This window comes from Anabrus simplex, chromosome 2 (assembly GCF_040414725.1).
Source record: "Anabrus simplex isolate iqAnaSimp1 chromosome 2, ASM4041472v1, whole genome shotgun sequence".
Classification (NCBI taxonomy): Eukaryota; Metazoa; Arthropoda; class Insecta; order Orthoptera; family Tettigoniidae; genus Anabrus; species Anabrus simplex.
Window position 1 is genome coordinate 690785 of NC_090266.1, and position 17504 is coordinate 708288.

Sequence of the window (17504 nt, forward strand, 5' to 3'; positions counted from 1 at the left end):
GCATCCTCCCACGAAAGAGACTCTCCATCACTGAACGACGTGCTGGAAATGGGCCCTAACCTATTACCGGAAATTCTAGATACATTGTTAAGATTTAGAAAACACTCCAAGGTAATTATATGCGACGGCCAACAAGCATTCCTACAATTAACACTCAATGAGGATGATAGAGATCTTACGAGATTTCTATGGTATCGTGTCGAGCGGAGGGAGGACGGAACCTGTGACACATCAAACGAGCTGATATCCTATCGCTTTAAACGCTTGCCCTTTGGACTGACATCTAATCCATCCCTCCTGTCGGCCACTATAAGGGAAACTGCCACACTGAATCGGGACAGGTATAGAGTTGCATCAGAGCTAGTTGACAAATCTATGTTTATGGATGAATTCACTGCAAGTGTTAATGATGACTCAAAGGTAATCGCTATATATCAGGAACTCACCGCGCTCTTACAACAGATTAAACTCCCACACTCCAAGTAGGCAACTAACTCGGAACCGTTAAAGACGTTATGGCGCAAGGAAAAGCTGGAGGAAAGAAGAGTGACGTCCGTTCTGGGAGTAGACTGGAATACTGTTGAAGATTGTCTCTTCACCAACAAGGAGAAGATTGCTAGCGATCTTATGCACAAACCAGGAATCAAGAGAAACATTCTTCGTGCCACCGCCCAGTTCTACGATCCTCTTGGACTTTTCGCACCAGTGGGAATTGTTCCTAATTAATCTTTCAAGACACCTGACTTAGAGGTTTAACTTTGGAGGAGTTACTACCTCCGGATATAGCTAAGGATTGGCATTCATGGATTAGCAAACTTCACTTCCTATCATCTAGAAACATTCCCAGATTGATCGGGATGGGGCAAACAAATGACGAATCGCATGTGCACGTATTCTGTGATGCCTCTGACAGGGCATACGGAGCAGTTATTTATGTGACGTCAACACGGGACTATACTACACACGCTCGCATATTTTGCAGCAAAAACAGACTAGTACCAGTGATGAAGATGACGCTTCCAAGATTAGAGTTGCCTGCCGCACTTATAGGCACTCGCCTCCTGCGCTATTTTTGTGAGGAAACAGGTTTCGACCTCAACAGGGCCACTCTGTGGAGCGATTCTACAGTGACGTTGTGGTGGATAAAAAACGACCCATACAACTGGAAGACCTTCGTTGCCAATCGTGTAACAGAGATAATTAGCCACACAACTCCCAGCCAATGGCGACACTGTCCTGGAGACCAAAACCCTGCAGATTATCTCACGCGAGGTATAGACGCAGACCAGCTACCATCCTTAGAAATGTGGTGGTGTGGTCCCTGCTGGCTTACTCACAGTGATATTTGGCCACCTGACGTAAAAACGGAACACCTGCCACTTCCAGAGATCAGAAAGTTGCCAAATGTGTTCGTAATCACCACTACTGAACCCGTCCTAGATGTACTAAGGTTCAGCGCTTACTGAAAACTACATGTCACAGCTTGGGTATTTCGATTCATCCAAGCTCTTAAAGATAAAACAACCCGTTCTAACGCATTGACAACCGCAGAATTGCAAACCGCCCGAACATACTGGATCAAAAACTTCCAGCGAGAAAAATTTCCTGCCGAGATAAGCGCACTAGAGCGAGGTGTACAGCTGCCCAATACATCTAAGCTTGCACGCTTCAACCCCTTCATGGAACAAGGTGTAATTCGACTAGGTGGGAGACTCCAATGTGCGGAGCTGACCAATGAGCAGAAAGACCCAATTATACTGCACCAATTATACTGCATGGTGAACACCACCTCACAAAATTGCTAATTAGACACACCCATATACGACAGCACCACTTAGGAGTTCGCATCGCATTAGGAGATCTACGACAAGAATACTGGATTCTGCAAGCTAGACGAACAATTAAGAAAGTACTCCATTCATGCCTACCATGCAAGATAGCTCGAAACGCTCGCTTTAGCAAGATAGAGGCCCCCCTACCACTTGATCGTGTACAACTTACAGAACCATTTTCTGTAACAGGTGTGGACTTCGCTGGCCCCCGTATGTTAATGGGGCAGAGAAGTTAAGAAATCGTACATAGTTCTGTTCACTTGTGCCTCCAATCGCGCACTCCACCTAGAACTATCAACCGAAATGTCAACAGAAAAATTTCTGATGGCTCTGCAAAGATTCATTAGCCGACGGGGTATACCCCACACCATATACTCGGACAACGCACGCACTTTCTCTGCAGCGAATAAAGAACTCATGGCCCTCGAAGACGTCTTGGTAGACCCCAGTATGCATCACTACTGTGCTCACCAAGGAGTCCAATGGAAGTTCATCGCGTCACGGGCGGCTTGGTGGGGAGGATTCTGGGAGAGAATGGTCGGTTCTACCAAACGATGCCTGAGGAAGGTTTTAGGACGCTCACAGTGGATGAGGAAGGCTTGTACACAACACTTGTCAGCATAGAAGCCGCCCTTAACAGCAGACCGATCACCGAGGACACAAACACTGGCGATGTTCTGACCCCATCTCACTTTCTAGTCGAAAAAAGGTTAACAGCCATCCCGCTTGGAGTAGAGCCCACCATAGGGAAAAATTTGACATCGGAATTTAAGACGAGGCAGCGAGTTCTTCAAGATTTTTGGAAACTTTGGAAAGCAGAGTATCTTCTCCAGTTGCGAAACTACCACGAGGTGAAAATACTACACAATCAACAGGGTTCGCCAAGGATCGAAGACGTTGCCCTCCTCCAGGAGGACTCTAGGCCACGCCGCGTATGGAAACGAGCGAGAATAGAGGAGCTTCTCTCAGGGAGAGATGGAATCATCCTACGCCAGTCAGACGGCTCCAGAATCAGACGACCGGTGCAGCTGGTCGTTCCTCTGGAAATCGACCAGGGTGGGGAGGAGATGTGACGGACTCAAGGCGATACCGCACGCTATCTAGCGGTTGTTGTAACGTCTGTGTGTGTGTGTTTATGTAGAGTCTGAGTCTGGGGGATTGTTAATAAAAGGAGACTAGCTTGTGTTGTTACTTCACAAGAGCAAAGACAATTTGCGGATTTTGGATAAGAGAGCGAGCCTAACCTCACATCCGCCATTTTGAAGGGGGCTAAAGTTAGTTTCAAGGCAAGATACCGTTCCCGACGCTAATTTCACAAGATGGCCGCTATACACAATTCCTTATGAGACTGCTTAATAAGTAAACACATGGAGGAGTCAAACTACACAGGGTCGTAGTTTTACGGCAAGATGCCCTTCCCGACGCAGATTTCACAAGATGGCCGCTATACACAGCTCCTTATGAGAGAGGTTAATAAGTAAACACATGGAGGAGTCAAACTACACAGGGCAGTAATTTTACATCAAGATGCCCTTGCCGACGCTAATTTTACAAGATGGCCGCTTTATACAACTCTTTATGGCACAGAATAATAAGTAAGCACATGGAGGAGTTAAACTACACAGGGCCTTAGTTTTACGGCAAGATGCCCTTCTCGACGCCAAGTGCACAAGATGCCTGTTATACACGGGGTCTTATGGAGAAAGAAGCCGGCCATAGGCGATTGCACAAGACGGCAGGTATACATGGGCTCTTATGAGACGGCTCAAGGGCGCTTGCGCAAGAAGGCGGCTATACACGGCTTCTTATAGAGAAAGATGCCGGCCATGGGCGATTGAACAAGATGGCGCATATACATGGGCTCTTATGAAACGGTCTAGGGGCGCTTGCACAAGATGGCAGCTATACATAGGCTCTTATGGAGAAAGATGCCGGGCATGGGCGATTGCACAATATGGCGGCTGTACGTAAGCTCTTACTAGACAGCCTAGGGACTCTTGCGCAAGATGGCGGCTACACAGATGCTCTTATAAGACGGCTATGGGCGATTGCGCAAAATAGCGGCTATTCACAGCCTTATATGGAGCAAGCTAGCTTATAGGCTACCGGTACTGGGCAAGATGGTGGCAATACATAGGCTCTTAATGGAGAAATAAGCCGGGCATGGGCGATTGCGCAAGATGGCGGGTATACATGGGCACTTAAGGAGAAGGATGATGGCCATGGACGCTTGCGCAAGATGGCGTCTATACACAGGCTTATATAGAGAAAGCTAGCTTAGAGGCTACTGCGCAAGATGGCGACTATATACAGCCTCTAATGAGGCTAAGGCCTAGAAACTGGGTCAGAGGTTACTACGCAAGTTGGCGGCTGGATTTCAAATCAAAAAAATTAAATCAAAATATATTTATTTGCAAATGAGGTCTCTACGTCGGTGGCAAATGGTACACTAAAATACATTATTGTCAAGCACTAAATTTTAAATTAACAAGAGAAGAATATAATTTTTTCTAGAATAAAATAATATACATTTTACGCTAACAATTTTTTCTATTAAACAAACATATCATCCTTAATAAATTTATATTGTTTACAAAATTCCACTTATAATATCTCCTATACTTACAATCATAGCCAACTCATGTACAGTATGTGGAATACTTCAAACAATACTATGCAACTGGTATAATATTAAAATTTACATTGCATTTATTTACTTTTTTACCCATTTTGGAACCTAAGTAGCATAACGACCTGCTGCGTCTTAACCAAAGCCCTTTTCCCAGCACTTTTCAGAGTTCCTGAAGGGCCTTCACAGCTACCGTAGCGGTCCCAGGGCCCTCGAAGTCCCCACTGTACTTCACCCCTACAGGCAGTCCCCTAATTTGGCTGTCCGAACTCCATGGACCAGGGGATGTAATTAATTTTTTTCACACAGATTTTTTATTTACAATAGCCTGCACTGGTCGAATGCCCTTTAACACTTCATTTACTTTCTCTGTTGCCGTTTATTCTCTTCTTGAATATCTGTATGGATTTTTGAAATGGATCAAACACTACCCCTGGTAAACTGTTCCACTCTTTCACGCCCTTCCCAATGAATGAAAATTTACCCCAATCGCTTCTGCTAAAATTCCTTCTAATTTTATACTTGTGGTCACTTCTGCTGATTTAATTATTTTCCAACTGAAGCCTCTCATGGTTTTCTCCCCACGCTTCTTCTCCTGTATAGGCTCTATATAATCCTATAAGTCTAGTTTTCTCCCTTCTCTTACTCAAAGTTTCCCACCCAAGTTCCTCTAACATATCTGATACACTACTTTTTCTCCTGAAATCCCCTGTTACAAATCTTTCTGCTTTCCTCTGCACGCTATATATTTCTTTTATTAGGTATTCTTGGTGAGGATCCCAAACATTGTTTGCATATTCCAATAATGGACGAACCATACTTAAGTAACTTTTCTCTTTTAATTCTTTGTTGCATCCTTTAAGTAGCCTCATTATGACATGTAACGATCTGTATGCTTTCCCAACAATGTCATCAACATGACCCTTCCAGTGCAAATTACTTTCAAATCTCACACCTAAGTATTTGCACTTGCCATCTTTAGGGATAACTATCTCATCCAAAGTATATTCAAATTCAGTTTTAAACCTCCTGTTTGTAAATGTTGTAACAGTTGATTTGCCTCCATTAACCTTCATATTATTTTCTTCAACCCATTGTTGGATACTCTCAAGGTACCTTTGTAATTCTGAACAATCCACAATTTTATTTATTTCCCTATAAGCAATTTTGTCATCTGGATACAATCTTATTTTTATGTTATATTGTTACCTAAATCATTTGTGTACATTGAGAAAAGTAACGGACCGATTGTACTACCCTGTGCAATTCCCTTCCAAACTTTCTCTTCCAGCGATATATTATTTCCTACTTTGACTTTCCAAACCCTTGAATTTAGAAATGCTCTTATCCAACGTATAACCCTTACGTCCAATCCTATTCCCTCCAATTTCTTTAATAATATTCCATGTTCCACTCTATCAGAGGCTTTGAAAAGATCTACGGCTAAGCAATCTAACTGGCCTCCTGAATCCAACTGATCTGCTATGTCCTGCTGAAATCCCACCAGTTGTGCCTCACAAGGAAATTCCTTTCTAAATCCATACTGGCTCCTCGTGAACCAATTTTTATCATCACATATCCCTCTGATGTACTTTGCTATTAAACTCTCCAGTATTTTACAAACTATACTGGTCAGGCAGATTGGTCTGTAGTTTTCTGGTTTCCTTTTACCACCCTTTCCTTTATAAATTGGCATTATTATAGATTCCTTCCATTCTTTTGGTATTACACTATTATGACATAGTCAAAGATAAATTTTCAATAAGGCACTATGTACCACCCCATTGTCTTTAACATCTCCCCAGTAATTTGATCACTTCCTGCTGCTTTTCCTTGCTGAAGCAGTTAGATTTCTCTGAAAATATCTTCATTTGTGAATGAGAAGCTTCTTGTTTCCCTATGTGTCTCTCCCTCTCTATCTCTTAGAAAATGTCTTAAGGGCGCTTGCGCAAGATAGCAGCTATACACGGGCTCTTATGGAGAAAGCTAGCCCAGGGGCTACTGCACAATATGGCGACTATACATATGCTCTTATGGCCTCTTCCTCTTCTGAAGGAACATAGCCACTCTCTTCCTCATTCTCCTCATCCGTATAACAAAAAGGCAAAAGGGCACCTCTTCCTAGCAAAAGGGCAAAATAAATATTTGTCCTCTTGAATTCCAACTTTATCTTCATATTGCGATCTTTCCTACTTTTAAATACAACATCCAAACTTATTCATCTACTGATGTTCTTCCACTTGATCTCTCCACTGACAGCTTGAAATATACCACTTAGTCGAGTAGCTCGTCTCCTTTCTCCCAGGCCTTCCCAGCCCTAACTTTGCAACATTCTTGTAACGCTACTCTTTTTGTTGGAAATCGCCCAGAACAAATCGAGCTGCTTTTTTTTTTGTGGATTTTTTCCAGTTCCTGAACCAAGTAATCCTGGTGAGGGTCCCATACACTGGAACCATACTCTAGTTGGGGTCCCACCAGAGACAAATATGCTCTCTCCTTTACATCCTTACTACAACCTCTAAATACTCTCATGAACAAGCACTCTTTCTGATTATATTAGACATGTTTTGCAAAATTAATAACTGGTTTGATAGAAGTCAGTTTGGGTTTAGTAAAGTTATTCCACTGAAGCCCAACTTGTAGGATTCCAGCAAGATTTATCAGATATCCTGGATTCAGAACGTTAATTGGACTGTATCGCGACTGACCTGTCCAAGGCATTTGATAGGGTAGATCATGTGAGACTACTGGAAAGAATGAGTGCAATTGGACTAGACAAAAGAGTGACTGAATGGGTGGCTCTGTTTCCAGAAAATACAACCCAGAGAATTAGAGTAGGTGAAGCTTTAACTGTCCCTGTAAAAATTAAGAGGGTAATTCTTCAAGGCAGTATTATTGGACCTTTATGTTTACCTATATATATATATACGTCAATGATACGTGTAAAGAAGTTGAATCAGAGATAAGGCTTTTCGCAGATGATGTTATTCTGTACAGAGTAATAAATAAGTTACAAGATAGTGAGCAACCTCGATAATGTTGTGCGATGGACAGTAGGCAATGGTATGGTGATAAAAAGGGATAAAAGTCAGGTTGTGAGTTTCACAAATAGGAACAGTCATCTCAGATTTAATTACTGCGTTGATGGGGTGAATGTTCCCTGTGGGGATCATTGTAAATACCTAGGTAATAATATAAGGAAAGATGATCAGTTTGGTAATCACATAAATGTAAATGTAAATAAAGGGTACAGATCTCTGCACATGGTTATGAGAGTATTTAGGGATTGTAGTAAGGATGTAGATCTCGGAGAGGCGAAGCCTTATCTTACTCTGATTAATGATTAAGAGGCGAATTCCTCAGGGCAGTATTATTGGACCTTTATGTTTTCTTATATGTATAAATGATATGAGTAAGGAAGTGGAATCGGAGGTAAGGCTTTTTCCAGATGATGTTATTCTGTATAGAGTAATAAATAAGTTACAAGATTGTGGGGAACTGCAACGTGATCTCGGTAATGTTGTGAGATGGACAGCAGGCAATGTTATGTTGATAAACGTGGTTAAAAGTCAGGTTGTGAGTTTCTCAAATCTAAAAATTTCTCTCAGTTTTAATTACTGCGTTGATGGGGTGAAAGTTCCTTTTGGGGATCATTATAAGTATCTAGGTGTTAATATAAAGAAAGACCTTCATTTGGGTGATCACATAAATGGGATTGAATATAAAGGGTACAGATCTCTGCACATGGTTATGAGGGTGTTTAGGGGTTGTAGTAAGGATTTAAAGTAGAGGGCATATAAGTCTCTGGTAAGACCCCAACTAGAGTATGGTTCCAGTGTATGGAACCCTCACCAGGATTACCTGATTCAAGAACTGGAAAAATTCCAAACAAAAGCAGCTCTATTTGTTCTGGGTGATTTCCGGCAAAAGAGTAGCGTTACAAAAATGTTGCAAAGTTTGGGCTGGGAAGAACTGGGAGAAAGAATACGAGCTGCTCGACTAAGTGGTATGTTCCGAGCTGTCAGCGGAGAGATGGCGTGGAATGACATTAGTAGACGGATAAGTTTGAGTGATGTCTTTAAATGTAGGAAACATCACAATATAATTCAAGAGGACGAACTGGGGCAAATATTCGTTTATAGGAAGGGGTGTTAGGGATGAATAACTTACCAAGGGAGATGTTCAATTTCTTTGAAATCATTTAAGGCTAGGAAAACTACATATAGGGTATCTGCCACCTGGGCGACTGGGTTTTCGTGATAGTAGGTGTCTTTTGATTTTATTACCTTTGATGTCCCTTTTCTTTCTTAAGCTGATCTCTTCACTTCACAACTGGGGAAAATGTTTTAATACCCTCTTCTGTGTAATATTTAGGACTAGGAAGCAACCATCATTAAATTTTAACTTCTTACGTGAAACAGCTTTGGGAGACCCCCCCCCCATTCTCTAAACAAAATGGTGGACGCTATGTTGCAGTGCCCTAGAAAATTACAATTGGGCTTATTTAAAACTCTTAGCCTATAAACCATGGGGAAATTCAATGATGATCAAATTTTTCACTTTTAGCCCCGAAAAATATCGATATTCTGAGGCAAATTTAATGACGGTGCAGACGTTCGTTTCGAGGTATTTTGTGGCTAAACGGTTATTTCTATCGGAAAACGGATATCACTTTCCAGTCCTAGACTGAATAGATATACAACTTTGGTCCTATGACTTTTTGTCGTATCTCGATTCCCTCTACCTTAGATTGAGCTTCATTTTCCTCTTTTTGGTCAATTTTGTTCTTTTTCCATATGACATTTACTGCGAAACACTTGAAACACATAGGTAGGATCACAGAATTCAACAGGCCCCTTGCCACGTTCATTCAAATTTCAATTTCGATTCATATAATCGCTCAAGCAGACGCCTATCTATGTACAAATGCACAGATATATGTTCGTGAACATGTGTTTCATCAAGCTAGAAGTACTATATATATTTTCAATCACTCCCACTCGTCGATTCGCCTGCCAAGCGTCAAGACTAGCTGTGTCTGCTAGGTTGGCAAAATAATTTCTCAACTTGTGAAAACGTACGAAATTTTGCCTAAATAAAATAATAAAAAGGCGCTATACGACAAAATATCTTAGGACCAGAAATGTAGGGCACTAAAGGGGCCGTCTGATGTCGCAAACTGTTTGTCGATACAACTTACCATTTCGCCGCAGAAAATTTCCAAATGTAGGTCTGTACTATCATGCGTGCACATTCTTCCGCTATTCATTTCTTCCTTTATCATATCAATCACCTATTCACTCCCTCATTCACATTAATGTTCACCACTTCCTGTTGAGGTAGAAACTTTAAATTTGGAAAATTAATAGCTGTTAGTCTGTAACCTAAGGAACAATTTTAAAAAGTTCAAATTTTACATTTTACCCACCTCCCCTGAAACAAATTTTCCGACATAAAGTTCAATGTATGCTATAAAGTTGAAAATTGGAAGAATTGGAAGAATTGGAAAAACTGTCTGCAACGGACAAAGAAATCCGAAACGTTCCTATGTTTACCTTTTCGAAATGTCGAGGCAATTTTTCTGACGGTACAGACCACCGTTCCGAGGTATTTTGTGGCTAAAAGTAAATCGTATCGCGAAACGGAAAACACATTCGGCAGTGAACGTGAAGAGATCTACAACTTTGTCGCTATGACTTTCAGTCGTATCTCGATCACTTATGCCTCAGACAGAGCCGCATTTTCCGATATTACGTCAATTTTGAACATTTTTCTTAATTAATTAATTATACTGTTTGGCACTATTATAATACTTAAAGGATCATAAAATTCGGCAGGCTCATTTCTACGCACGTGGGCCATTTGCAAGCCAAATTCATGATTCTAACTGCTGTGTAAGTATGGAAAAACAATAGGTATATGTGGAAACTCTACTCAAATTTAAGATTAATCTACGATTCTACCAATCTAAGGCGTACCCGATGTAGATACAAGAAAACGTCCAAGAACCAAAATTATATATCGTTTCAACTTCGATGCCCCTCCGAAATTTCAAGACTGTAGCTGTCCAATAAGTGACGAAAATAATTTCTCAACTTGTGAAAAACCTACGAAATTTGACCCGGATCGAAACGTTTACTTCTATCTATACTATAAATCGCCAATATACGTGAAAATATCCTAGGACCAAACATGTAGGATACTAAAAGGACAGTCCGGTGGCGCAATCCGTTTGTCGATACGGCATTCCGTTCCCGAAACTACTGGACATATATAAATGTATCCCCAAAATTTCATTTCTTTAACAGTTTAGGTGCTCACTAAAGAAGGAGTTTTGGATACTCGGTCGCTAAGCGAGTGAAAACGGGGTGGGGGAGGGATTTTAAAAATGAATATATATCAAGAACTTTGTAGTATAAAGATGTGAAAATTGATATTTGAAATCTCGTTTAAAAATAAAGAAACGTGTATTTTTGTTTTCGTAAAATCGACGTAAGACGGCTAAAAATAAGTGAGAAAGGGGTTGAATGCTTTTTATGAGGATACTTATAACTCAAAACCTGAAGATGTTACAGACCTGAAAATTGGTACATGGAATCTCCTTTAAAAACATAGAAACATTTTTGGTTTTCGCAAAGAATTGATAAAGTGGTGAAGTTTTAGAACGAGTATATCACAGAAATTGAACGTTTTACAACCGCAAACACTGGTATTTCGAATTGCCTTTAAAAATAACGTAAAACATTTTTTTCTTCCGGAAAATCCACTTATAGGGACTAAAAGAAGTGAAAAATGGGTGAATTTAAAAATGAGTATGATCTACGAAACTCAACATGTTACAGACGTAATAACTGGTATTTGGAATCTCCTTTAAAATAAAGAATCACGTATTTTTTTGCTTTCGGAAAAATTCACTTAAGAGGGTTAACAGAGGTTAAAATGGGTATATTTTAAAAAAGAGTATATCTAAAAAACTCAACACGTTACAGACGTAATAACTGGTATTTGTAATCTCCTTTAAATAAACACGTATTTTTTGCTTTCGGAAAAATCCATTTAAGGGTGTTAAGAGAAGTTAAAAGTGGGCGAATTTTTAAAATGAGTGTATCTAAAAAATTAACAGGTTACAGAAGTAATAATTGGTATTTGGAATCTCCTTTAAAATAAAGCAACACGTATTATTTTTGTCTTCCGATTATCCACATATGCGGAGTGGGGAGGTGAAAAGGACTGAAAAAGAGGTAGAATCATTTAATTGAAATGCTTATACCTCAAAAGCAGATGATACAGACGCAAAAATTGATATTAGGAAACGCCATTATAAATTAAGAAATATGTACTTTTTTTGGAAAATCCAATTGAAGGGATAAAACGAGTTGAAAAAGAGGGTAATTTTTTAAATGAGTGTATTTACACTATATATAAAAATGTAACACGTTACAGACGTGAGTGATTGAATTTGGAATCTCCTTAAAAATCTCCTCTAACACGTACTTTTGTACTTTCAGGAAAATCAATCTAAAGGGAGGGGGTGAAAATTACAGAAGAAGGTGTTGAATTCGTATAATGTGGTTACTTATATCTCAGAACTGAAGATGTTACAGACATGAAAATTGGTATTTGAAATCTCCGTTAAGAACAAAGAAACATGAATTTTTTCTTTACATCGGTCTGTTTTCAGACCATCATTGCTTTATAGGAGTGAAAGCTGGGTGGACTCAGGATATCTTATTCATAAGCTAGAAGCAACGTAAATGAAGGTGGCGAGAATGATTGCTGGTACAAGCAGGTGGGGACAATGGCAGGTGGGATTTCGGATTGAGGAAATAAAGGCTAAGTTAAGAATGAACTCGATGGATGAAGCTGTACTCATTAACCGGCTTCGGTGGTGGGGTCATGTCAGGCAAATGGAGGAAGATAGGTTAGCTAGGAAAATAATAGGCACTGTTATGGAGGGTAAGAAGAGTAGAGGTAGACCAAGACGACCATGGTTAGACTCAGTTTCCAATGATTTAAGAGGTGCAGAACTAAACGAGGACACAGAACTAGTTACAAATAGAGGATTTTGGCGGCAATTAGTAAATACAAAGAGGCTTTCAGACTGAACGCTGAAAGGCATAACAGTCTATAATGAAGATGTATGTATGTGTTTTGTTTCCGGAAAGTCCACTTAGAGGTAGAAGGGGGAGGGAGTAAATAATTTTGAATTCTTTGTGTGAGGATACTTATACCTCAAAAACTGAAGATGAATCCCCTTTATAAAATAAATAAACGCGTATTTTTGTTTTCTGAAAATCCATTTAAGGGTAGGGGCTGAAAAGGAGTGAAGAATGAGTTGAATTATTTTTAGGAGAATACCTATATCTCCAAAACTGAAGATGTTCCAGACATGAAACTTTGTACCTGGAATCTCCTAAGAAATTTAAGATATACTTTTGTTTTTAGGAAAGTCCACTTAATGGGGGGGAGGTGAAAAGAGGTGAAGGAGTTGAATTCTTTTCATGAGAATACATATGTCTCAAAAACTGAATATGTTACAGTTGTAAAAATTGGTACCTGGGATCTCCTTTAAAAATAAGGAAACACCTAGTTTTTGTTTACGGAAAATCCACTTAAGGGTTGAAAACATTTTAAAAGTGGATGAATTTTTAAAATTTGTATATCTACTTCATATCCCATAAATTTAACATGCTACAGACGTGAATATTGGTATTTGGAATCTCCTTTAAAAACAAAGAAACACTTATTTTCTTGTTTATGGGAAATCAATTTAAGAGGGGGTTGTGAAAAAAGGGAAGGAGTTGAATTCTGTTTAAGAGGATACTTATATTTCAAAAACTGAAGATGTTACGTTAAAATTGGTATTTGGAATCTCCTTTAAAAATAAAGAAACACGTATTTTTTGTTTTCAGTAAATCGACTTAAGGGGAAGCGGGTGAAAATAAGTGAGGAAGGAGTTAATTCCGTTTATGAGGGTACTTACATCTCAAAAACTGAAATTGTTACATACATTAAAATTGGTATTTGGAATCTCCTTTAAAAATAAAGAAACGCATATTTTTTGCGTTCAGAAAATCGACTTAAGTGTGAGGAGGTGAAAAGAAGTGAGGAAGGGGTTGAATTATGTTTATTAGGGCACTTACACCTCAAAAACTAAAAATGTCACATACGTTAAAATTAGTATTTGCAATATCCTTTGAAAATAAAGAAAAACGCATTCTTTTTTCTTCGGGAAGTCCACATAACTGGGTGGGGGTGGAAAGAAGTGAAGAATGAGTTTAATTATATTTATGAATATAATTAATTCTAAAAAACTAAAGATGTTACAGATCTGAAAATTGGTATTTGAAATCTCCTTTAAAATGAAGGAACATGATTTCTTTGTTTTCAGAAAATCCACTTAGGTTAAGTGTCAGGGTGGGGGTTAGGGACTGATAAAGGCCTTAAATTCTTTTTATGGGGATACTTATTTCTCAAAAACTGAAGATGTTGCAAACGAGGATTAAGGTATTTGTATTCTCATTGAAGAATAAATGAATACGTATTTTTTTTGCTTTCAACTACAGAGGTGGGTTCCTCCCATGTAGCCTACAGTTCTATGTCGCATGTTCCAGAGTTAGGTCTGCCAGTAACCTGGTCAACGTAACCCCAGATGTGGTTTACAAAGAGATTCAGGGGGTAAATAAAACTCGATTTTTCGGTGAGTTTTTAACTTTAGGGTTTTCCAGATAATGTCTTAGTGTAACGATTACTTTTATCAAATTACGAAAACGAAGTCGCTGGTATGGTACAACTAAACTCTACGTTCCTCACATTCCCTTCTGGATGAATTAGAGTCATAGCTAGCAGAAATGTAAATGGTGCACAGACTTACGAAATTATTAAAAATCTAAACCTTCCTTGGATCGTATCAGCCGTAAAAAATGTATATTTCGTTGGTAATGCCCTATAGCTATTGTTTAATTTAACATGATTTTCGCCAAGCAAGTTGGCCGTGTGGTTAGGTGTGCGAAGCTGTGAGCGTGCATTCGGGAGACAATGGGTACTAACCCCACTGTCGGCAGCCCTGAAGATGGTTTTCCGTGGTCCTACATTTTTACACCAGGCAAATGCTGGGACTGTTCCTTAATTAAGGCCACGACTGCATCCTTCTTCCTCCTAGCCCATCGTCGCCATAAGGAATATCTGTGTCGGTGCGACGTGAAAGAATTTGTAATGAAATGTTTTCTTAATTAAAATTGTTAAAAAGCCGCAGATGCCGTGTGCAGATATTTTAATTGGACGCCTTCTAGACTTCCTGAGCGCTTAGTATGAACCCACTTATAATAACGATCTCACTAACACAACGAAGGTGAAAAGCTGTCGGCGGTGGCATTCAAACTCGAACCCCCAACTCGCTCCTTAAAATTTATTCATACTTTTTCGGTGTAGCCTACACGCAGCAAGACGCAACAATGTATTCCTTTATTAGCAGTAAAAAATACAAGACAGAAAAACTCGTTAGGAAGGGGAAAACTAACATCAAAATTAATAATAATAATAATAATAATAATAATAATAATAATAATAATAATAATAATAATAAAATGGGACGAAAAGTCAAGTTGTAAGTCTCACCAAGAAGTAAAGTCCTTCCAGTTTTAATACCTGTGTTGATGGGGTGATAGTACCTCGTGAGGAACACTGTAAGTATCCAGGTGTTAATATAAGGAATGATCTTCATTGGGGTAATCTTTTTTTTTTTTTGCTAGGGGCTTTACGTCGCACCGACACAGATAGGTCTTATGGTGACGATGGGATGGGAAAGGCCTAGGAGTTGGAAGGAAGCGGCCGTGGCCTTAATTAAGGTACAGCCCCAGCATTTGCCTAGTGTGAAAATGGGAAACCACGGAAAACCATCTTCAGGGCTGCCGATAGTGGGATTCGAACCTACTATCTCCCGGATGCAAGCTCACAGCCGCGCGCCTCTACGCGCACGGCCAACTCGCCCGGTGGTAATCATATTAACGAGGTTACCGATCTCTTCAAATGGTTATGAGAGTATTTACGAGTTGTGGTAAGTATGTAAAGAAGAAGTCTCTGGTAAGGCCACAGTTAGAGTATGGGTCCCACACCAGGACTTCTTGACAGGACATACATACATACATACATACATACATTACATACATTATCATTATAGACCGAGCTCGATAGCTGCAGTCGCTTAAGTGCGGCCAGTATCCAGTATTCGGGAGATAGTAGGTTCGAACCCCACTGTCGGCAGCCCTGAAGATGGTTTTCCGTGGTTTCCCATTTTCACACCAGGCAAATGCTGGTGCTGTACCTTAATTAAGGCCACGGGCGCTTCCTTCCCACTCCTAGCCCTTCCCTGTCCCATCGTCGCTATAAGACCTATCTGTGTCAGTGCGACGTAAAGCAAATATCAAAAAAAAAATCATTATAGACTGTTATGCCTTTCAGCGTACAGTCTGCAAGCCTCTGTGAATTTACCTTTCTTGATAGGAGAACTGGAAAATATTCAAAGGAAAGCAGCATGATTTGTTCCGGGTGATTTCCGACAAAGCAGTAGTTTACGAAAATTGGGAACTTGGGAGATGCTCGACTAAGTGGTATGTTTCGAGGTGTCAGTGGGGACATGAATTTGAATGACATTAGAAGACGAATAAGCTTGAGCGTAGCTTTTAAAGTTAGGAAAAGTCATTATAGGAAGATTAATTTGGAATTTAAAAGTACATATTGGGGCAAATATTCATTTATACGACGTATTTCTAGAACGTAGTATAATATCCTCTAGATTTCCAAGTTATTTGAAAACATTTAAGAAAAATCTAGGTTTACATGTGATAGGGAACCGGCCACCTGATTCAGCGCTTTGAACACTAACTTGACCCACGGTAAGTGGCAGGAAAAGGTTTTCACTTAAAGTCTGGTGTAAGTTGAGTTAACGCCAGTGTCTTTAAAACGGCTATAACTCATTTAACGTCTAATATTAAACAATGAACTAATTTCAATAATACATGTATACACCTCAGAACATACGTCTCTAAAAAACCACAATTCATTATTACATAATAATTTTTAGATTGAACTTCGCGAAACCATACAAGAGAGAACTTAATGGACACGGTTATGTTCATTTCTGATAGGAAGTAGCGTAACTAATTTGTAATATTTATTATCGCAATATAGGTGGGGGTCAACGAACTTTTCGTTGTAGTCTTTAATGTTTCCTTCTCTAGTGCCCGTGATGTACAATATTTTGGACTATAACAAATTAGCATTCGTTTGGACATTCCTTAATTCCAAATATATCTTACACACCTCCAGAATAATATTCACTTTACAGTGAAGTATTTTCGAGCACCGTCAATTGAAGAATGCTTAACGATTAATTTCTTTGTATGCAGAACTGCTACTGATCACAAATTTCATACAGTATATGTCATGGAACAAAGTAGAAAAACCCATCGCATCTGTTGAATAAGACGTGTGTAATTCCGTGGTTTCTACCCTTCAAGTGAAACTTCGGGAGTTAAATATCCATTTCATCCCACGTGTTATTATATAGTTTCTATATAATGTAGACAGATGATATTTAATGTAGGGCCTATCCTTACCCTAAATAAAACTCATCATAGTAACAACCTACCTGAAGTGAGACAGGATGCTTGAAGTTTACCACGGGAATATTCCTCTGTGTTCCAATGGCTCCTTCCTCCCTCAGGATACGCAATATTTGAGAAAGGAATATACCAGACTCATCCTGACTGCTGCAAGCTTCAGCCATGGCTACAGCACAATGAATAAACATTCGTGGTCGCTGACCTTCGCTACGATGCGGGTTCCCTTTATCTCCGTGCGGGACAGTGGGTGTGGAGGGGAAGAGAGTCCACTATCACCATTGGGATTAGAAGACGGGCCACAATGACATGACCATTTATCTCAGAGCTAATAACACCATTAAAATTCATTTATACGTGTTTCTGAAGCATCGTCCGCGCCTCGTGATATCGTACCCATTCAGGCACACTATCCGCATACCT

At 39.7% G+C, this 17504-nt stretch overlaps 1 protein-coding gene across 1 annotated transcript in view; it reads right to left on the reverse strand.

Moving 5' to 3' along the window:
• Nucleotides 1-17248, reverse strand: part of LOC136863905 (acidic amino acid decarboxylase GADL1) — a 629881-nt gene extending 612633 nt beyond the window's left edge. The window contains exon 1 of the mRNA XM_068226511.1: nt 17111-17248. Coding sequence (XP_068082612.1) covers nt 17111-17248 — 138 coding nt within the window. The remainder of the gene's footprint in view (nt 1-17110) is intronic.
• Nucleotides 17249-17504: the final 256 nt, after the last annotated feature.